Here is a 24,353-nt window from a genome sequence, read left to right on the forward strand (position 1 = left end):
ACAGCATTCTGCAGCGATATGCAATCCCATCTGGATAGCGCTTAGTGGGACTATAATTTGTTTTCAACAGGACAATGACCCAACACACCTCCAGGCTGTGTTAGGACTATTTGACCATGAAGGAGAGTGATGGAGTGCTGCATCAGATGACCTGGACTCCACAATCACCTGACCTCAACCAAATTGAGATGGTTTGGGATGAGATAGACTGCAGAGTGAAGGAAAATCAGCCAACAAGTGCTCAGCATATGTGGGAACTCCTTCAAGACTGTTCGAAAAGCATTCCAGGTGAAGCTGGTTGAGAGAATGCGAAGAGTGTGCAAAGCTGTCATCAAGGCATAGGTTGCTACTTTGAAGAATCTAGAATAAATGTTGATTTGTTTAACACTTCTTTGGTTACTACATGATTCCATATGTGTTATTTCATAGTTTAGATGTCTTCACTATTATTCTACAATGTAGAAAATAGTACAAATAAAGAAAAACCCTTGAATGAGTAGGTGTGTCCAAACTTTTTACTGGTACTCTATTTAGGGAAAACGTTCTTACTACAACTGTCTCTCACCTAGCTATCTTAAGATTAATGCACTAATTACAAGTTGCTCTGGATAAGAGTGTCTGCTTAGTGATTCATATGTAAATGTAATCTAATATCAAACCAAAGAGATGAGACATACTTTAGTATCTGTTTGCTTGGTAAGTCCAAACGGCTCCTTTACCACAAATACGTACAAAAACAATCCCAATGTGTCCTTCCATTCATTTATCAAACAGTCGAAAACCCCCCCAAACCTGTCTCTCACCGGGCCTTGCGTTTGCGGACGCGTCTCTCGTGCTCCGCCTCCTCGTAGTACAGCTCGTTGTGATTGGTATCTCGGCGGCGGGCGGCAGCGGCAATCATAGCCCGAGACTGGGAGTGGGCCAATCCAGTCGCTGCGTTGTTCCCAGGGCCTAGGGAGGCAGACAACAGAGGGATGTTAGGTTAATACAGGTGTTCATTACTTCCATTGATACAGAATCTTGCAAAGTCAGAGTGTCAAGATATCTCCACACTAACAAACATGCCCTATACTCAGCGTAAGACAGACATATAGACACTTCTTAAAAAAAACACTTCTTTGCGTCTTTGAATAGTAGTAAAACCTCAAATCATAAAGGACGGAACACTGTAGTCATCAACAAAAATCTGTATAGTTGAAAATGCATGTTCCAAGTTCAAACCACCACACCCACGCAGCCACTGTTTAACATTCAGTTATTCCGGGTTCTCTGCTGCTCTGCCTCTCTGTGTCTTTGGGCGGTGCTGAGTGTCCGTCTTAATAAACTTCCCAGGCCAACTTCAAAAGTTGAATGTCATGCGCATGTCATTATGAGAGTTAATATGCAAGAGAGCGACGGCTCATGTTAATAGGGGCTAAAAGAGGGCTGGAGCTGCTGCAGTATTAATGTAGGGTAGGCTAGCGGTTCGGGACGGGAGAATTTCATTATATATCCATGCCCTATTTCTCCAGTCTGAGAAACGGCAGCCATGTTTGCACTGCCAGTCAGGTCATGAAACTGTCAACTTACCAACCCAAAAGAGAGATTTTTTGTTGGGGGGTTAATACCAGAAGAATTCCCTAGTGATCAAAAGAACACAGTTTGCTTGATATAAAGGAGAGCCCTGTGGGTCTGTACATGTGCATTTCTGTATAAAATATAGTACTGAAAAGCTAAACATTGGGAATTAAGGGTGGCTGTCTATGAGTATCATGATTCATTTCAGCAAAGCCATGTCTCCTGCCAACTCATCTGAAGTGTGTGTTCTAACAGCCTCTACCATGCTTAGTGGTTAGGTGATGGATCTTGGTCATGGATAATGGAGGGAGGATAGTCTCTCTCCCAGACTTCCCTATGTTACTGTCCCTGCTGCAGTTACTGTGATGACACTCCCCAGAGACCAGCTCCTCAATGAGGGGAACGAGAGGAGAGCGACAGAGTGGGCAGTATAGCTATTGATTTAACACTGCTGTCTGTCTCATCTCTGAGCGCTACTGGAGGGTTGAGGGAGGGATGGAGAGGAGGGTGGCAGAGATAGAAGAGAGAGGGAGAGCGCAAGAGCCAGAGAGAGAGAGAGAGAGAGAGAGAGAGAGGCAATGAGCGAGAGAAGCAGAGAGAGAACAAGGGGGCGGGGTGGAGGTGCGGTACACTTATGGGGAAGACGGAGAAGGAGATTTCTTGAGTACTCATGATGCATCTTCACTTCAAAACATGTTCAAACAAACGCATTTATTTAATTTCCCTCTCTCCAGATATCCTATTAGATTTCGCTCTTGCCCAGAGCTGACTTTACAAATTCAACAAATTATTATTCCATATCAGAAACAGACACAGCTGTGAAATGATTTAACTCACTTGTGTAGGCCACACCCAACGCATGTGATGTCACTATCGACATTGACCTTGTGACTATTTATCGCTGCTTCTATTTACTAATGTTATACATTTTCACTTTTAGCTGAACATTTGCTTTGACTCTAAAACAATGAGGCATGCCGATTAAAGTGGTGTGCAAGGGGATTGGTTTGGTGTGCAGCTCCAGTGAGAGAGGCGGGTTAGTCAGTGAGTTCAGACAGTGTTCAGAGATGCAGGGTTTTAGTGAGAGAGTTATTCTAGAGAACTACTGAACTTACTGTCCAAAAGGTAAGATTTCAGTTTAGCTTTAAAGACCTCTGGGTGTTAGAAAGCAACCGAGGAGAGGAGAGAGTCAAACATCAAGCTCAAAGGACAGATAAGAGAACATGTATAGATAAACCCAAGGAGTCTCCATGCACTCACCAGTAGCGGGGGTTGCCGGGAACTCACCATCCACATTATAGACCTTGAGGCCGGCCAGGTGCTTAGCGGCCCGGGACTTAGAGGCGGTGAGTAGGGCCGGGTTGTGGACAGAGAAGTCCCTGTAGTAGTTCTCTATGATGGCCAATGCTGCCCGCTGAATACTGCGCACACACAGAGACGAAGAATAATGAGAATTTGAGATTTACTTGGAACCTGGACATAGAAGTTTAAAAAAAATATGCTAATAATCAGCTAATAAAATCCACGACTATAAAAAAAATATCAAAAAAATAAAATGAATAATGCATGTCTCAGTTAAATAAACCGTGAAAAAAATATATACACACAATCGATAAAAACAGGAAAACCAGACGCTGCAATGTCTGATACTGAGGGGAGAAGATGGGGGTGACACACACGCACACACATATACATATATATACACACATATATATATACACTGCTCAAAAAAATAAAGGGAACACTTAAACTTTCCCAGATTTCACAGAAGTGTGATTGACTTGGAGTTACATTGTGTTGTTTAAGTGTTCCCTTTATTTTTTTGAGCAGTGTATATACACTGTAACCTTTCACAGTTGAAAGAAAGTAACCTTTCACAGTTGGAAGGATAAGTACCAGTATATATACACTGAGCAGTGTATATACACTGCTCAAAAAAATAAAGGGAACACTTAACCTGTTGGGGATGGGGGCGCTGTTTAGACTATTTATGCTAATTGGGTAATTTTTGAAACGGCTTCCCACAAAATCCTTGATCGTACAATATGCATATTATTATTATTATTGGATAGAAAACAGTCTATAGTTTCTATAGGAGTTGAAATTTTGTCTCTAAGTGGAACAGAGCCCATTCTACAGCAATTTCCCTGACATGGAGTCAGATTTGAGAAATGTTGGCCACTGTTCTGAAGTCAGTTAAAAGGGCACTGTCATTGCTATGACTATACGGACACTTCTTACGTCTTCCCCTGGATGCCTTTACGTGATGACGATTCCAATGGGGTCGATTGCGCGTTCACAGGCACTACAAATGAAAAAACCCTGAGGCTAGTCATTCTTTTGGAGCTGCGTCATGCGCCTAGAGGACACCGGCCCGCACCTGTTCCATGCGTTAGTTTAGCCTGTTATATTTCTCCGGTCATCTTTTCACTCGTTATAGGAGTTAAAAACATCATAAGGTAGTTAATTTAAAGCGTTTTATAGCAATTTATATCCGTTTAGTGCGATTTTGGGACATTTATTTTTGAAACGATGTGAATAGTTGGGCACGCTTTTCAGTTCATCCCGAACGCAGTTGGCATTTCCACATGGCAAGAGGACAGCTTTCCACCAAAAGACGCTTACTCCCAAGAAAGGATCCTTTGCCCAAGATACTGATGGAAGAACAGCTCAAGGTAGGACATTTTTATTATGATAAATCGTGTTTCTGTCGAAACATTTTAGTGGCTTAGGACGCCATGTTTTTTGACGTAGCTTCGCTTGGCGCAAACTGTATTGAAAAGTAAGGATAAATTAAAAAATGTAATTCCGCAATTGTATTAAGAATTAAATTGTCTATCAATCCCTGTCCACCCTATATTTTTTAGTCACGTTTATGAGTATTTATGTATAAGAGTAGATCACTGTCTAAGTGGCGCAAGGACATATTCTGACCAGCTGAGTTACATTTCACATTGTCTAACCATGATTTTGGTGGCTAAATATAAACGTTTTCGATCAAACTCTATATGCATTGTGTAATATGATGTTACAGGAGTGTCATCTGAAGAATTCTGAGAAGGTTAGTGAAAAAATTTATATATTTTTGGCGATGTTGACGTTATCGCTCACTTTGGCTAGAATCAATGCTGGGCTGCTATGTGCTATGTGCTATGCTAATATAACGATTTATTGTGTTTTCGCTGTAAGACACTTAGAAAATCTGAAATATTGTCTGTATTCACAGGATCTGTGTCTTTCGATTAGTGTATGCTGTGTATTTTTACGAAATGTTTGATGATTAGTAAGTAGGTAAACACGTTGCTCAATGTAGTTTTTCTATTCCATTTGTGACGGTGGGTGCAATTGTAACCTATGCCATCTACCTGAAATATGCACTTTTTTCTAACAAAACCTATCCCATACCATAAATATGTTATCAGACTGTCATCTGATGAGTTTTTTTGTTGGTTAGGGGCTATAAATATCTTAGTTTAGCCGAATTGGTGATGGCTACTGGTGTTGGTGGACAAATAAAAGATGGTGGATTATGCTAATGTGTTTTTAGGTAATAGATGTACATCTTTACATATTGTGTCTTCCCTGTAAAACATTTTAAAAATCGGACATGTTGACTGGATTCACAAGATCTGTGTCTTTCATTAGCTGTATTGGACTTTAATGTGTGAAAGTTAAATATTTAAAAAAAATATTTTTTTTGAATTTCGCGGCACTGGTTTTTCAGTGGGGGGGGGGGGGGGGGGTGTGCCGCTAGCGCCACGCTGATCTTAGAAAGGTTAAACAACAGAATGTAACTCCAAGTCAATCACACTTCTGTGAAATCAAACTGTCCACTTAGGAAGCAACACTGATTGACAATACATTTCACATGCTGTTGTGCAAATGGAATAGACAAAAGATGGAAATTATAGGCAATTAGCAAGACACCCCCAAAAAAGGAGTGATTCTGCAGGTGGTGACCACAGACCACTTCTCAGTTCCTATGCTTCTTGGCTGATGTTTTGGTCACTTTTGAATGCTGGCGGTGCTCTCACTCTAGTGGTAGCATGAGACGGAGTCTACAACCCACACAAGTGGCTCAGGTAGTGCAGTTCATCCAGGATGGCCCATCAATGCGAGCTGTGGCAAAAAGGTTTGCTGTGTCTGTCAGCGTAGTGTCCAGAGCATGGAGGCGCTACCAGGAGACAGGCCAGTACGTCAGGAGACGTGGAGGAGGCCGTAGGAGGGCAACAACCCAGCAGCACGACCGCTACCTCCGCCTTTGTGCAAGGAGGTGCACTGCCAGAGCCCTGCAAAATGACCTCCAGCAGGCCACAAATGTGCATGTGTCAGCATATGGTCTCACAAGGGGTCTGAGGATCTCATCACGGTACCTATTGGCAGTCAGGCTACCTCTGGCGAGCACATGGAGGGCTGTGCAGCCCCACAAAGAAATGCCACCCCACACCATGACTGACCCATCGCCAAACCGGTCATGCTGGAGGATGTTGCAGGCAGCAGAACGTTCTCCACGGCGTCTCCAGACTCTATCACGTCTGTCACATGTGCTCATGTGCTCAGTGTGAACCTGCTTTCATCTGTGAAGAGCACAGGGCGCCAGTGGCGAATTTGCCAATCTTGGTGTTCTCTGGCAAATTCCAAACGTCCTGCACGGTGTTGGGCTGTAAGTACAACCCCCACCTGTGGACGTCGGGCCCTCATACCACCCTCATGGAGTCTGTTTCTGACCGTTTGAGCAGACACATGCACATTTGTGGCCTGCTGGAGGTCATTTTGCAGGGCGCTGGCAGTGCACCTCCTTGCACAAAGGCGGAGGTAGCGGTCTTGCTGCTGGGTTGTTGCCCTCCTACGGCCTCCTCCACGTCTCCTGATGTACTGGCCTGTCTCCTGGTAGCGCCTCCATGCTCTGGACACTACGCTGACAGACACAGCAAACCTTTTTGCCACAGCTCGTATTGATGTGCCATCCTGGATGAACTGCACTACCTGAGCCACTTGTGTGGGTTGTAGACTCAGTCTCATGCGACCACTAGAGTGAGAGCACCGCCAGCATTCAAAAGTGACCAAAACATCAGCCAAGAAGCATAGGAACTGAGAAGTGGTCTGTGGTCACCACCTGCAGAATCACTCCTTTTTTGGGGGTGTCTTGCTAATTGCCTATAATTTCCATCTTTTGTCTATTCCATTTGCACAACAGCATGTGAAATGTATTGTCAATCAGTGTTGCTTCCTAAGTGGACAGTTTGATTTCACAGAAGTGTGATTGACTTGGAGTTACATTGTGTTGTTTAAGTGTTCCCTTTATTTTTTTGAGCAGTATATATATATATATATATATATATATATATATATATATATATATATATATATATATATATATAAACTCAGCAAAAAAAGAAACGTCCTCTCACTGTCAACTGCGTAAATATTTGTAGGAATATAACAAGATTCAACAACTGAGACATAAACTGAACAAGTTCCAGACACATGTGACTAACAGAAATGGAATAATGTGTCCCTGAACAAAGGTGGGATCAAAATCAAAAGTAACAGTCAGTATTTGGTGTGGTCATCAGCTGCATTAAGTACTGCAGTGCATCTCCTCCTAATGGACTGCGCCAGATTTGCTGTGAGATGTTACCCCACTCTTCCAACAAGGCACCTGCAAGTTCCCGGACATTTCTGGGGGGGGAATGGCCCTAGCCCTCACCCTCCGATCCAACAGGTCCCAGACGTGCTCAATGGGATTGAGATCCGGGCTCTTCGCTGGCCATGGCAGAACACGGACATTCTTGTCTTGCAGGAAATCACGCAGAGAACGAGCAGTACGGCTGGTGGCATTGTCATGCTGGAGGGTCATGTCAGGATGAGCCTGCAGGAAGGGTACCACATGAGAGAGGATGTCATCAGTTTGCGGACAGTTTGAGTACTGATGGAGGGATTGTGCGTTCCTGGTGTAACTCGGGCAGTTGTTGTTGCCATCCTGTACCCGTCCTGCAGGTGTGATGTTCGGATGTACCGATCCTGTGCAGGTGTTGTTACACGTGGTCTGCCACTGCGAGGACGATCAGCTGTCCGTCCTGTCTCCCTGTAGCGCCGTCTTAGGCATCTCACAGTACGGACATTGCAATTTATTGCCCTGGCCACATCTGCAGTCCTCATGCCTCCTTGCAGCATGCCTAAGGCACGTTCACACAGATGAGCAGGGATCCTGGGCATCTTTCTTTTGGTGTTTTTCAGAGTCAGTAGAAAGGCCTCTTTAGTGTCCTAAGTTTTCATAACTGTGATTCATAACTTAATTGTCTGTAAGCTGTTAGTGTCTTAACGACCGTTCCACAGGTGCATGTTCATTAATTGTTTAAGGTTCATTGAACAAGCATGGAAAACCGTGTTTAAACCCTTTACAAATGAAGATCTGTGAAGTTACTTGGATTTTTACAAATTATATTTGAAAGACAGGGTCCTGAAAAATGTACGTTTATTTTTTTCCTTGAGATAGAGATTTATGTGTTGTGTTGTGTTGTGTTGTGTTGTGGTGTGGTGTGGTGTGGTGTGGTGTGGTGTGGTGTGGTGTGGTGTGTTGTGGTGTGTTGTGTTGTGTTGTGTTGTGTTGTGTTGTGTTGTGTTGTGTGTGTGAGAGAGAGAAACTGTTACTTTGAACCATCATGTTATCATTACCCGCCCCCCTGAACACAGGGCCATATCCCTGCTGCCTAGGCTCTGTCAAATAAACACAGAACAGAACCTCACAGCGCTGCTGGGAGAGAGGCGCTGAGGTAGAGAGAGAGACTACTTCCTATTGCTGCTGCAGCATGGACGTCATGTCCCGGCACAACATGCCATGTCTTACCTCTCAAAGACAGCAATATTTCACCAGTTGAGACTTTTCATATGTGTTCTATTCTTGTGCTTCAGCAATTCATTACGTAGCACCCGAGTATGGCCTGAACCCATCTCTAAGCCATTGGCTATGTAGACATGTAGTCAAGTGATCAATGTACCAGTGCTGATTAGCCAGCTACACAATACCAATTCATTAAGCATGTGTATTCATTTTGTCTACGTGCCTTTACACAGGTCCAGGTTGACCGTTAGGGTTTTGATCTAGAAATGCCAGGGATAATTTTCTGCTGTAGCTTATTGTAGCCTACTGATCCAATCAAGCCCTGTTAGTACGCTGCTGAGACACAGTCAGACCCCAGTTCCTCTGCGTTGTAACTGCATTCGGCCCACTGAGAGCAGCAGCAGATGCAAGCAGCTTTTCACAGGCCTACAGCAGTACAGGGTCAATCCTCACGGCTCAACTGACTAGTTTACAGTTCCCTCGCTCTAGAAAAACTATCCCCCCCTCTTATTTGACACTGAATCCTGTCTCAATGCTATTCAATTCAAAGGGCTCTCTCTTCCTTTACATCTTTCTCTCCTCCCCTCCCCTTCTCCTCCCTTCCCCTTCTCTTCCCTTCCCCTCCTCCTCCCTTCCCCTTCTCTTCCCTTCCCCTCCTCCTCCCTTCCCCTTCTCCTCCACTCTCCTCCCTTCCCCTTCCCTTCTCCTCCCTTCCCCTTCCCTTCTCCTCCCCTTCTCCTCCCTTCCCCTTCCCTTCTCCTCCCTTCCCCTTCTCCTCCCTTCCCCTTCTCCTCCCTTCCCCTTCTCCTCCCTTCCCCTTCCCTTCCCCTTCCCTTCTCCTCCCTTCTCCTCCCTTCCCCTTCCCTTCCCCTTCCCTTCCCCTTCCCTTCCCTTCCCTTCCCCTTCCCTTCTCCTCCCTTCCCCTTCCCTTCTCCTCCCTTCCCCTTCCCTCCTCCTCAGGGCTTGTGTCATTTGTTAAGAAGAGCGGGGCGCTAACTTAACTGTTGCAGACAGAGTCAGGGAGGACCACGTGCTTCCTATTTCCCCCCGGGGCAGCCAGGAAGCACACTGAGCCTACTGTCCCCCTCCGTAGACAGACACAGTCCTCTCTACTAACCTCTCCTCCTAGTCCCCTATTCATACTACACCATGAGAAAGGTTTACTGCTGTGTACCGTTCCACATGTAAGCGTAAGTAGGAGAGAGAGAGTGAGGAGACGGAGAGAGAAATAGTCATCACATGGGACGTCCTAATAACAGTGACATGGAGGGGGAGGGGGAGGTGAGAGAGGTATGCAACTTTACACACCTAGTGCTGACGCAGGGGAAATGTCAGGCTAAGTGACAAGACATTATGGATATATACTCTCCCTCATCGCAGTGCAGTATAATATATATATATATATATATATATAAATAAAAACACACACACACACACACACACATATATATAAAGGTGAAGCTGGAAGTTCACATACACCTTAGCCAAATACATTTAAACTCAGTTTTTCACATTTCCTGACATTTAATCCTAGTAAAAATGCCCCGTCTTAGGTCAGTTAGGATCACCACTTTATTTTAAGAATGTGAAATGTCAGAATAATAGTAGAGAGAATGATTTATTTCAGCTGTTATTTCTTTCATCACATTCCCAGTGGGTCAGACATTTACATACACTCAATTGGTATTTGGTAGCATTGCCTTTAAATTGTGTAACTTGGGTCAAATGTTTCAGGTAGCCTTCTACAAGCTTCCCACAATAATTTGGGTGAATTTTGGCCCATTCCTTCTGACAGAGCTGGTGTAACTGAGTCAGGTTTGTAGGGCTCCTTGCTCACACACACTTTTTCAGTTCTCCTCACAAATGTTATATATGATTGAGGTCAGGGCTTTGTGATGGCCACTCCAATACCTTGACTGTTGTTCTTAAGCCATTTTGCCACAACTTTGGAAGTATGCTTGGGGTCATTGTCCATTTGGAAGACCCATTTGCGTCCAAGCTTTAACTTCCTGACTGATGTCTTGAGATGTTGCTTCAATATATCCACATCATTTTCCTCCCTCATGATGCCATCTATTTTGTGAATTGCACCAGTCCCTCCTGCAGCAAAGCAACCCCACAACATGATGCTGCCACCCCCGCGCTTCACGGTTGGAATGGTGTTCTTCGGCTTGCAAGCCTCCCCCTTTTTCCTCCAAACATAACGATGGTCGTTATGGCCAAACAGTTCTATTTTTGTTTCATCAGGCTATAGGACATTTCTCCAAAGAGTACGATCTTTGTCCCCATGTGCAGTTGCAAACTGTAGTCTGGCTTTTTTATGGCGGTTTTGGAACAGTGGCTTCTTCCTTGCTGAGCGGCCTTTCAGGTTATATCGATATAGGACTCATTTTACTGTGGATTTACTGTGGATATAGATATGTTTCCTCCAGCATCTTCACAAGGTCCTTTGCTGTTGTTCTGGGATTGATTTGCATATTTTGCAAATCAAAAAAGTACGTTAATCTCTAGGAGACAGAATGCTTCTCCTTCCTGAGCGGTATGACGGCTGCGTGGTCCCATGGTGTTTATACTTGCGTACTATTGTTTGTACAGATGAATGTGGTACCTTCAGGCGTTTGGAAATTACTCCCAAGGATGAACCAGACTTGTGGAGGTCTACAATTTTATTCTGAGGTCTTGGCTGATTTATTTTCATTTTCCCATGATGTCAAGCAAAGAGGCATCGAGTTTGAAGGTAGGCCTTGAAATACATCCACAGGTACACCCCCAATTGACTCAAATTATGTCAATTAGCTTATCAGAAGCTTCTAAAGCCATGACATAATTTTCTGGAATATTCCAAGCTGTTTAAAGACACAGTCAACTTAGTGTATGTAAACTTCTGACCCACTGGAATTGTGATACAGTGAATTATAAGTGAAATAATCTGTCTGTAAACAATTGTTGGAAAAATTACTTGTGTCATGCACACAGTAGATGTCCTAACCGACTTACCAAAACTATAGTTTGTTAACAAGAAATTTGTGGAGTGGTTGAAAAACGAGTTTTAATGACTCCAACCTAGATGTATGTAAACTTCCGACTTCTGATAAGCTAATTGACATCATTTGAGTCAATTGGGGGTGTACCTGTGGATGTATTTCAAGGCCTACCTTCAAACGTAGGGCCTCTTTGCTTGACATCATAGGAAAATCTAAAGAAATCAGCCAAGACCTCAGAATAAAATTGTAGACCTCCACAAGTCTGGTTCATCATTGGGAGCAATTTCCAAACACATGAAGGTACCATGTTCATCTGTACAAACAATAGTACGCAAGTATAAACACCATGAGACCACGCAGCCGTCATACCACTCAGTAAGGAGTCTCTTTCTGTCTCCTAGAGATGAACGTATTTTGGTGCGAAAAGTGCAAATCAATCCCAGAACAACAGCAAAGGACCTTGTGAAGATGCTGGAGGAAACAGGTACAAAAGTATCTATATCCACGGTAAAACGAGTCCTATATCGACATAACCTGAAAGGCCGCTCAGCAAGGAAAAATCCACTGCTCCAAAACCGCCAGACTACGGTTTGCAACTGCACATGGGGACAAAGATTTTACTTTTAGGAGAAATGTCCTCTGGTCTGATGAAACACAAATAGAACTGTTTGGACATAAGGACCATTGTTATGTTTGGAGGAAAAAGGGGGAGGCTTGCAAGCCAAAGAACACCATCCCAACCGTGAAGTACAGGGGTGGCAGCATCATGTTGTGGGGGTGCTTTGCTGCAGGAGGGACTGGTGCACTTCACAAAATAGATGGAATCCTGAGGGAGGAAAATTATGTGGATATATTGAAGCAACATCTCAAGACATCAGTCAGGAAGTTAATTAAAGCTTGGTCGCAAATGGGTCTTCCAAATGGACAATGACCCCAAGCATACTTCCAAAGGTGTGGCAAAATGGCTTAAGAACAACAAAGTCAAGGTATTGGAGTGGCCATCACAAAGCCCTGACCTCAATCCTATAGAAAATTTGTGGGCAGACCTGAAAAAGCGTGTGCGAGCAAGGAGCCCTACAAACCTGACTCAGTTACACCAGCTCTGTCAGGAGGAATGGGCCAAAATTCTCCCAACTTATTGTGGGAAGCTTGTGGAAGGCTACCTGAAACATTTGACCCAAATTAAACAATTTAAAGGCAATGCTACCAAATACCAATTGAGTGTTTGTAAACTTCTGACCCACTGGGAATGTGATGAAAGAAATAAAAGCTGAAATAAATCACTCTCTCTACTATTATTCTGACATTTCACATTCTTAAAATAAAGTGGTGATCCTAACTGACCCAAGACAGGGCATTTTTACTCGGATTAAATGTCAGGAATTGTGAAAGCCAAATACATTTAAATTCAGTTTAAGGTGTATGTAAACTTCCGACTTCAACTGTATATGTTATAAAGCAGCTTTACCACTGCAGGGTGTATTGTATAGGTTAGCAGCAGCTATGTGTCCCCTATAGAGGGATTAAAGCCTGGGATTCATCTCAGAGTGGTGCTGGATATCCCAAAAGACTGATACAGAGAAAACCACCATGGCAGGATGAAGAGTGTTAGTGGATGTGAACATATGGAGGAGGCAGGTGGGTTCACAAACCCACAACTACCATGTCAAATACATGGATGTATAAACATATTGCTGGTATGGTACACAGACAGAAAGACACGCCGCTGATATGGTACACAGACACACCGCTGGTATGGTACACAGACACACCGCTGGTATGGTACACAGACAGAAAGACACACCACTGATATGGTACACAGATACACCACTGGTATGGTACACAGACAGAAAGACACACCGCTGGTATGGTACACAGACACACCGCTGGTATGGTACACAGACAGAAAGACACGCCGCTGATATGGTACACAGACACACCGCTGGTATGGTACACAGACAGAAAGACACGCCGCTGATATGGTACACAGACACACCGCTGGTATGGTACACAGACACACCGCTGATATGGTACACAGACACACCGCTGGTATGGTACACAGACACACCGCTGGTATGGTACACAGACACACCGCTGGTATGGTACACAGTCACACCGCTGATATGGTACACAGTCACACCGCTGGTATGGTACACAGTCACACCGCTGGTATGGTACACAGTCACACCGCTGGTATGGTACACAGTCACACCGCTGGTATGGTACACAGTCACACCGCTGGTATGGTACACAGTCACACCGCTGGTATGGTACACAGACACACCGCTGGTATGGTACACAGACACACCGCTGATATGGTACACAGACACACCGCTGATATGGTACACAGACACACCGCTGGTATGGTACACAGACACACCGCTGGTATGGTACACAGACACACCGCTGGTATGGTACACAGTCACACCGCTGGTATGGTACACAGTCAGACAGACACACCGCTGATATGGTACACAGACAGACAGACACACCGCTGATATGGTACACAGACAGACAGACACACCGCTGGTATGCTACACAGTCAGACAGACACACCGCTGGTATGGTACACAGACAGACAGACACACCGCTGGTATGGTACACAGACAGACAGACACACCGCTGGTATGGTACACAGTCAGACAGACACACCGCTGGTATGATACACAGACAGACAGACACACCGCTGGTAGGGTACACAGTCAGACAGACACACCGCTGGTAGGGTACACAGTCAGACCGCTGGTAGGGTACACAGTCAGACCGCTGGTAGGGTACACAGTCAGACCGCTGGTAGGGTACACAGTCAGACCGCTGGTAGGGTACACAGTCAGACCGCTGGTAGGGTACACAGCCAGACCGCTGGTAGGGTACACAGTCAGACCGCTGGTAGGGTACACAGTCAGACCGCTGGTAGGGTACACAGTCAGACCGCTGGTAGGGTACACAGTCAGACCGCTGGTAGGGTACACAGTCAGACCGCTGGTAGGGTACACAGTCAGACCGCTGGTAGGGTACACAGCCAGACCGCTGGTAGGGTACACAGCCAGACCGCTGGTAGGGTACACAGTCAGACCGCTGGTAGGGTACACAGTCAGACCGCTGGTAGGGTACACAGTCAGACCGCTGGTAGGGTACACAGCCAGACCGCTGGTAGGGTACACAGTCAGACCGCTGGTAGGGTACACAGCCAGACCGCTGGTAGGGTACACAGTCAGACCGCTGGTAGGGTACACAGTCAGACCTCTGGTAGGGTACACAGTCAGACCGCTGGTAGGGTACACAGTCAGACCGCTGGTAGGGTACACAGTCAGACCGCTGGTAGGGTACACAGTCAGACCGCTGGTAGGGTACACAGTCAGACCGCTGGTAGGGTACACAGTCAGACCGCTGGTATGGTACACAGACACACCGCTGGTATGGTACACAGACACACCGCTGGTATGGTACACAGACACACCGCTGGTATGGTACACAGACACACCGCTGGTATGGTACACAGACACACCGCTGGTATGGTACACAGTCACACCGCTGGTATGGTACACAGTCACACCGCTGATATGGTACACAGTCACACCGCTGGTATGGTACACAGTCACACCGCTGGTATGGTACACAGACACACCGCTGGTATGGTACACAGACACACCGCTGGTATGGTACACAGACACACCGCTGGTATGGTACACAGACACACCGCTGGTATGGTACACAGACACACCGCTGGTATGGTACACAGACACACCGCTGGTATGGTACACAGACACACCGCTGGTATGGTACACAGACACACCGCTGGTATGGTACACAGTCAGACAGACACACCGCTGATATGGTACACAGTCACACCGCTGGTATGGTACACAGTCACACCGCTGATATGGTACACAGACACACCGCTGGTATGGTACACAGACACACCGCTGGTATGGTACACAGACACACCGCTGGTATGGTACACAGACACACCGCTGGTATGGTACACAGACACACCGCTGGTATGGTACACAGTCAGACAGACACACCGCTGATATGGTACACAGACAGACAGACACACCGCTGGTATGGTACACAGACAGACAGACACACCGCTGGTATGGTACACAGTCAGACAGACACACCGCTGGTATGGTACACAGTCAGACAGACACACCGCTGGTATGGTACACAGTCAGACAGACACACCGCTGGTATGGTACACAGTCACACCGCTGATATGGTACACAGACACACCGCTGGTATGGTACACAGACACACCGCTGGTATGGTACACAGACACACCGCTGGTATGGTACACAGTCACACCGCTGATATGGTACACAGACACACCGCTGGTATGGTACACAGACACACCGCTGGTATGGTACACAGACACACCGCTGGTATGGTACACAGACACACCGCTGGTATGGTACACAGACACACCGCTGGTATGGTACACAGACACACCGCTGGTATGGTACACAGTCAGACAGACACACCGCTGATATGGTACACAGACAGACAGACACACCGCTGGTATGGTACACAGACAGACAGACACACCGCTGGTATGGTACACAGTCAGACAGACACACCGCTGGTATGGTACACAGTCACACCGCTGATATGGTACACAGACACACCGCTGGTATGGTACACAGACACACCGCTGGTATGGTACACAGACACACCGCTGGTATGGTACACAGACACACCGCTGGTATGGTACACAGACACACCGCTGGTATGGTACACAGACACACCGCTGGTATGGTACACAGACACACCGCTGGTATGGTACACAGACACACCGCTGGTAGGGTACACAGTCAGACCGCTGGTAGGGTACACAGTCAGACCGCTGGTAGGGTACACAGTCAGACCGCTGGTAGGGTACACAGTCAGACCGCTGGTAGGGTACACAGTCAGACCGCTGGTAGGGTACACAGTCAGACCGCTGGTAGGGTACACAGTCAGACCGCTGGTAGGGTACACAGTCAGACCGCTGGTAGGGTACACAGTCAGACCGCTGGTAGGGTACACAGTCAGACCGCTGGTAGGGTACACAGTCAGACCGCTGGTAGGGTACACAGTCAGACCGCTGGTAGGGTACACAGTCAGACCGCTGGTAGGGTACACAGTCAGACCGCTGGTAGGGTACACAGTCAGACCGCTGGTAGGGTACACAGTCAGACCGCTGGTAGGGTACACAGTCAGACCGCTGGTAGGGTACACAGTCAGACCGCTGGTAGGGTACACAGTCAGACCGCTGGTAGGGTACACAGTCAGACCGCTGGTAGGGTACACAGTCAGACCGCTGGTAGGGTACACAGTCAGACCGCTGGTAGGGTACACAGTCAGACCGCTGGTAGGGTACACAGTCAGACCGCTGGTAGGGTACACAGTCAGACCGCTGGTAGGGTACACAGTCAGACCGCTGGTAGGGTACACAGTCAGACCGCTGGTAGGGTACACAGTCAGACCGCTGGTAGGGTACACAGTCAGACCGCTGGTAGGGTACACAGTCAGACCGCTGGTAGGGTACACAGTCAGACCGCTGGTAGGGTACACAGTCAGACCGCTGGTAGGGTACACAGTCAGACCGCTGGTAGGGTACACAGTCAGACCGCTGGTAGGGTACACAGTCAGACCGCTGATAGGGTACACAGTCAGACCGCTGATAGGGTACACAGTCAGACCGCTGATAGGGTACACAGTCAGACCGCTGATAGGGTACACAGTCAGACCGCTGATAGGGTACACAGTCAGACCGCTGATAGGGTACACAGTCAGACCGCTGGTATGGTACACAGTCAGACCGCTGGTATGGTACACAGTCAGACCGCTGGTATGGTACACAGACAGACCGCTGGTATGGTACACAGACAGACCGCTGGTATGGTACACAGACAGACCGCTGGTATGGTACACAGACAGACCGCTGGTACGGTACACAGACAGACCGCTGGTACGGTACACAGACAGACCGCTGGTACGGTACACAGACAGACCGCTGGTACGGTACACAGACAGACCGCTGGTACGGTACACAGACAGACCGCTGGTACGGTACACAGACAGACCGCTGGTACGGTACACAGACAGACCGCTGGTACGGTACACAGACAGACCGCTGGTATGGTACACAGATAGACACATTCTGACATCTCCAAAACAAAGGCAAACTGTAAAACAACTTTGTCAAGTTTTAAATACACTTAAAGCTATAATACTCCTGGGTTGGCACACAGGAAAACCCAAACCACTTTGTACGCCACATTAATCTATACATGCTGTATGAAGACGTTTCGTCAGACACACACAATTGTGCATTAGCACAAAACAAATACAAACTACTAAACCAACTTCCTAAAGTTTTAACAAAACTACATACACCCATTGTGATGAAGGCAGCACTTTGAGCAGTCAGGGTCTCTGGTGCTCGGTACTTTGATCAATTATTAAACTACAGCAGAGAGAGGAGACAAACAAATAAAGCCCAAACACTGGCCTAGATATGAGCCTGACTGTGCCTCGGTTGCCTGTGGCTCTTCTCTACCGTAAGCAGCGACTTGTTATGTTAGGCCACACTGGAGATCGGGGACAGAATGAGGAGAATACAAGGATTCTTGCAGAGGTGAATCTCTGGTAATGTTGGTGTTAGGATCTTGAGCACTTCCTCAGGCTTCTTCTGGCCTGAGATTGGCATCAAAGAATGGCCAGGTCAGAGCCAGACAGAAGAACAGGCCTCCAGACCAGACTGCCTGCCTGCCAGACACACAGACTGCCTGCCTGCCAGACACACACACAGACTGCCTGCCAGACACACACACAGACTGCCTGCCAGACACACACACAGACTGCCTGCCAGACACACACACAGACTGCCAGACACACCAACAGCCTGCCTGCCAGACACACCAACAGCCTGCCTGCCAGACACACCAACAGCCTGCCTGCCAGACACACCAACAGCCTGCCTGCCAGACACACCAACAGCCTGCCTGCGAGCCACACCAACAGCCTGCCTGCCTGCACAGAGGAATGTCCTCACCGGTTTCCTGGGAATGGAGGAGGACAGGCCAGGGAAAATGTCTGGAAACACACCCAGTCTCCCCTGGAACCTGAGAACCTGTGTGTGTACAAAAGTGTGTGTGGTATGAATCTTCTCTGACCAGATGCTCAGTGTGGCCTGTAGGGAGCTCTAATTAGCTGTTTGTTTACAAGTGCATACAGACAGAGAGTGCTGCTGCATTGGCCAGCTGAGGAAAATAGCAAGGTGCTTTATGAGCAACAACAGCCCCAGGGCAGCCTCTAACAACACTAGTGAAGCAGAGGCTAAAGCACTTTACATGTCCATCATCTGTCACTGTACTGAGGTAGACAAAGGTGAACCAGAGAGCCCCAGCATAATACGAACATATGTTTGAGGCCCTCACAAAAGGGGACACGAGAGAGTGAGAACGCCATGGACTGTGAAATGACCATGTATACAATTATGATGCCTTTTGACAGTCTTACTATATCTTTAAGCAACTCGTCATGAGGTAAAACGTCTTTCTGGTACAGTCAGACGGCACGTCAAAAAGACAAAGTCACTACAGCTTAGGTTCTTCTAGTATGAGCTGTTCTCTCTGGCTTAATACTTGTATTACTTACACACACACACACACACACACACACACACACACACACACACACACACACACACACACACACACACACACACGAGATTCTTACTCACACTTCTTACTTGCTGGCTTTTCTCTGCACTCTCTCTTTCTTTCCCCTCTGCCTTCTCTACCCACTGAATTGTCCCGTCTTACTTTCAAGGACTTTTCTCCTCTCGCATCCTCCCCCTCTCCGTTCTCCCACATCAGTCTCCCTTCCCCTGCCCCCTCTCAATCTCCCTCCGCGTCTCACCTGAGCTGGCCCAGGTTGTAGTGGCGTGTCTCCCCGTCGGTGGAGCGCGTGACGCAGACAGAGAAGGCGGGCTGCAGCTGCCTGAGCTCCAGCAGAACGATGGCCAGGTAGTGGATGAAGAGCAGAGCGTCTACTAGAGATACAGCGTACTGCACGATGCCCTGGTAGTTCTCATCCTGGCAACAACAGACAACCCAGCATGTCAACACACTACATAGGTATACACCAGTGGAGGCCGCTGAGGGAGGACGGCTCATAATAATAGCTGGAACGGAGCGAATGGAAGTGCATCAAACACATAGAATCCATATGTTATATAACATTCCACTTATTCCGCTCCAGCCATTACCACGAGCCCGTCCTCCCCAGTTAAGGTGCCACCAACCTCCTGTGGTACACACACATTCATGACAAGAGATTTACACAGATGAAAGCAATGACGTACAAACGGAATACTTGAAGAGGCAGAGGTGGTGAACAGTAATTAGACGCGTTACAAACATTGATTGCGAGTGTGAGTCTCGCTCTCTCCCTGCTTTACCTGTGAGTCCATAATCCTCACGCCGTAGAACAGCCAGTAGGACACGACGAACAGCAGCACCAGCACGGCCAGCAGTGCTCTGAACACAAACACCCGGGGCAGGCCGGCGCGCGGAGCCCGGAAGAACAGTGCCCAAACGGCCAACAGCAGAATCAACAATTTAAACGCCACGGAAATAAAGAGGCCCTCGCAGGCCGTGCCGCACACCAGGAGCTTGTCAGGCCAGAGGAGGTGGGGGAGAGCCAGGAAGGCCAGGGGAGTGAGGAAGACCAGCAGGCCCAGAACCACAGCCAGGGTCAGGCTAAAGTAGCGCCGGCAGTCCAGGCCCACGCTGTCCTCCAGGTCCTTGGTGATCCGGACAATGTCCTCTTGGGACAGGCTGTGTTCCGACGTCCCCGTGACGGCCGTGGTGGTCTCGCCCCAGTTGTCATCCTGGGAGGAGGGAGGGAGGGAGGAGGGGAGAAAGAGAGAAGAGTCCGTGTTAAATACTGGTGATGTTACTACTGGAGTCAAATTTATTAGTGACAGGAAAAGTTATAAATCTGGCAAGTCAGGCCGGAATTTTCTACTCTAGGCTCATTTCCATAGACAGCTTAAAAGCTGTGCTCATTTCCGTTCAAAAGTCAACCAGGGAGGGGAGGACGAGCAAACAAAGAGTTACAGAACGGGGGAGAGAAAGACAGGAAATGGAAAAAGAAAACAGCGAATGGAGTGACTGCCAACTGGGGTACGCGAGGCGAGGCACTGACGTCTGTGTTTTCTAGCAACCACAGATAATAAAGGTCATTTGTGGCTGGCGAGAGCTACTAAAAACAACACAGATAAGAGCCTTTATAACACTGTTCCAACACATGCCCACAGTGTAGCCTGCTAACTGAGCTGCCAGGGAGGGCTGCCCAATAGAAACCAACGGGGAGACTGGACAGACAGACCGTCTAGATGCTCTTTCCCTCATTCCCGAACGACAACAGATGGAGCCTGATTTGATTTCCTCAGCAGAGGACTCCAATTTGAAATCAGCAGGCAGCTAAAAATAGCACAGAGGGGAGAAAAAGGGAATTCATATAGGATGCATTTACCATCCATCTGAGATAGGGGACTGCACAGTGTGTGTGTGGGGGTGGGGTCTCTTTGTCCCATGGCCCTGGTATTTAAAAAGGACGGGCAGGAGGAGGCAGAACAATAGAAGGCCACGCTTTAGTGACACTCTATCCCAGTCGGTAAGATGCAGCAGCCACAGTTAATATCCCACTGTAATCAGGCCAGCTCGTACTGCAGTGTCCAGAGACAAACTACATTTAGTTAAATGTTGCTGTTGTGGGTTCAATACATTAGAAGTGTGTTTGATGCCCCTATCCCAAGCCACTTACAGACAACCCGCCAAGGTTATTACACTGTGTTCAACTTCAAAGGAGGTCAGATTTGAATGAAGTCAGAGAGAACTAAGTGAGGCATAAAAAATCTATTTGTATTTGTCACTGAATGCGCTGAATACAACAGTGGAAATGCTTACTTATAAGCCCTTAAAATCAACAATGCAGTTAAGAAAAATACCAACATTTAAAAAATAAATAAAATTAACAACTATTTAAAGAGCAGCAATAAAATAACAATAACGAGGCTATATACAGGGGGTACCGGTACAGAATCAATGTCCCGGGGCACCGGTTAGTCGAGGTAATATGTACATGTAGGTAGAGTTATTAAAGTGACTATGCATAGATAATAACAGAGAGTAGCAGCAGCGTAAAAGAGGGGGGGGTGGGCAAATAGTCTGGGTAGCCATTTGATTAGATGTTCAGGAGTCTTATGGCTTGGGGGTAGAATCTGTTTAGAAGCCTCTTGGACCTAGACTTGGTGCTCCAGGTACCGCGTGCCGTGCGGTAGCAGAGAGAACAGTCTATGACTAGGGTGGCTGGAGTCTTTGACAATTTTTTGGGCTTTCCTCTGACACCGCCTGGTATAGAGGTCCTGGATGGCAGGAAGCTTAGCCCTAGTGATGTACTGGACGGTACGCACTACCCTCTGTAGTGCCTTGCGGTCGGAGGCCGAGCAGTTGCCATACCAGGCAGTGATGCAACCCGTTAGGATGCTCTCGATGGTGCAGCTGTGGAAGCTTTTGAGTATCTGAGGACCCATGCCAAATCTTTTCAGTCTCCTGAGGGGGAGAAGATTTTGTCGTGCCCTCTTCACAACTGTCTTGGTGTGCTTGGACCATGTTAGTTTGTTGGTGATGTGTACGCAATAGAAACTACACCTCTGTCGCTCCTCCGTTCCTACAGGCTGAATTCCAAGCTGTGGGCCCATCCTTTTAATAATGCATCCTCTCATATCATTACTTTCTGCCAATTCAAGCAGTCCAAGGGAGGGGTTGACGACACACAGTCAAATGTCCAAGTTCTTATCTGAAACAGTAAAACTGACCCACCTAACGGATAACATTCCTGATACAATCCTGACCGATAACACAACCTAACGGTCGTAAATAGCCATTAGTCTAGTCAGTCTGGCCTCCAGAGAATAATCCTTATAATGGACCAATGGGAGGGCTGTAAATCAGTGTGGAGCTGCTGTATGACCTTTGCGGTGAAGAGGTCACAGGGTCAAGACATTGGCGGTTGTTATGCAACTGCACATTTGCATTTAGGTGGAAAACAAACATCCGATTGAATGTTCAGGTCACATGGCTGGCTTGAATTGCACCATTCAACACTGGAACATATTTCAGTGCCATTTCAACAGTTCCATGCTGTGCTTTTGTTATAGGAGTCAGCTGACCCCATTGTGCAGTTTCCAGGTGGTGTTGAGCATCAGCACCTTGACTCTACCACCACAGCCCATAGCCAGAGCACTGGGATCCTCTAGTCTCCACCTCCCTACTGAACCAGGAAGAGCAGTGTGTCCACAGAGAACACACCAGGGTCATTACCTGACCTACAAACCCAAACCTGCCACAGTAATGAGTGGGGAAAGGGGTGGAGGAGGAGAGGCAAGGGAATTGATGCAGCTCTCAACTATGTGTGTGTGAGTGAGTGAGAGTAGGGGAAAGGGAGAGAGGAGAGGAAAAAGGGGGGAGAGAGTGTGTATGTGTGTAAGAGAGCCCTAATTAACACTAAAGGGCGTTGAAGAAGTCCTTTGCCACTCAATGGGGAGAGTATGAAACAATGGATTCTTCAAAACATAGAGAGAGTGAGAGAGAGGACTTGCGTGAATTGAATGATTCCAAATAGAGAATGAGAAACCCATTTTAAATCAATCTCATTTTGATGAAGCGATCTAGAGAAACACTCCATTAAGGGTTTTCCATTGGTTGGCCCGTACCAACCAGCGCTGGCTTAAGATAGAGAGTTTGGCGATTTTGGATGGGGAAGTTTGGGCCCTTGCCTGCCTGGGGTTTCCCTGTGCCTGCCTGAGTATAAACACTGACCCAAATCCCCTGATAGGACTAGAGAATCATCAGGGCGCTGATCTAATAGCAGAGAGAGGTGGATGCCCGTGGCTGGAACCACTACCATTCAACACATTCACCATCACAGACACATAGCTGAAGGAGAGGAGGAAAGGGGGCAGACAAAATAGCAAGAGAGGAGAGCCGAAGGGAAACAGGAGAGGAGGGAGGGATTGTGGAAAATAACACCCCCCCCCCCCACACACACCTGTCAGGCCTATCCACAACATCCACCCTAATCAGAAACCTGTGGTGATTCACCAACACCTCTATGGTGGTGGGGGAGGGGTTATACAGTGAAAATTCAGCTGAACAGCCATTGAAACATCCAATTTGACATGTTCTCTCCCACACGCTGCTACACATTCAGAAAGAGAGGGGTGAGGAGATGGGGGGGGCAGGGTAGCCATTGAAAGGAGAGGACACAGGATAGAGGGGCGTGAGCAAAACTGACAACCCAACGGCAATGAGAACTCCTGTGAAATCTGAACAGACCGAGGGATTCGGAGGGATGTACCGACAGAGAAACAGACAGACAGAGAGAGAGAGAGAGGTGCATAAAAACGGTAATATTCTGAGTGCTGAGAAACTGGGTAGAACTGGCCAAACCTATTCAGCAATAAGACATCTACACAATCTAACACACGCTAGGCAGCCTAGCAGTTAAGAGCGTTGGGCCAATAACTGAAAGGCCACTTGGGTTGAATGTGGAAGACATTTTGGTTGAATGCATTCAGTTGTGCAACTGAGTAGGTGTCCCCACTTCCCTTTCAAACATTGCCACTCAGGACACTTTTCACTCTATTAGAAAGAATGAAGAGAGACAATCAGGAAGGAAATGATTGTCAAACCAAAGTGGAGAAATATTAATGTCGCCAACCATTCAGTGTGTGTGTGTGTGACTAACATGCCATCGGTGGGAATCTTTCTCCACGTGCAAATTAAGTGAAATACAATACCTTTTGCTCAGAGACGGAGCATAAGCACACAGACTCCTGGGAGACGAGCGGTGTGTCTTTGTGTAAATATAGCAACGTACAGGGAGCATTCCAAGAAGCTGTTAACATCCAG

At 47.2% G+C, this 24,353-nt stretch overlaps 1 protein-coding gene across 2 annotated transcripts in view; it reads right to left on the reverse strand.

The window, feature by feature from the left end:
- LOC129859692 (vang-like protein 1) overlaps nucleotides 1-24,353 on the reverse strand; it is a 52,209-nt gene that overhangs the window by 4,885 nt on the left and 22,971 nt on the right. Inside the window, exons 4-7 of one of the 2 annotated variants that reach the window (XM_055929764.1) lie at nucleotides 19,835-20,266; nucleotides 19,294-19,469; nucleotides 2,845-2,978; nucleotides 804-951 (exon numbers count right to left, since the gene is read on the reverse strand). In XM_055929764.1, coding sequence (XP_055785739.1) covers nucleotides 804-951; nucleotides 2,845-2,978; nucleotides 19,294-19,469; nucleotides 19,835-20,266 — 890 coding nt within the window. Of the gene's footprint in view, nucleotides 1-803; nucleotides 952-2,817; nucleotides 2,979-19,293; nucleotides 19,470-19,834; nucleotides 20,267-24,353 lie in introns of both variants that reach the window. The other variant, XM_055929763.1, reaches the window with a different exon arrangement.

The sequence above is a fragment of the Salvelinus fontinalis genome, chromosome 7 (assembly GCF_029448725.1).
Source record: "Salvelinus fontinalis isolate EN_2023a chromosome 7, ASM2944872v1, whole genome shotgun sequence".
NCBI classification, from domain to species: domain Eukaryota; kingdom Metazoa; phylum Chordata; class Actinopteri; order Salmoniformes; family Salmonidae; genus Salvelinus; species Salvelinus fontinalis.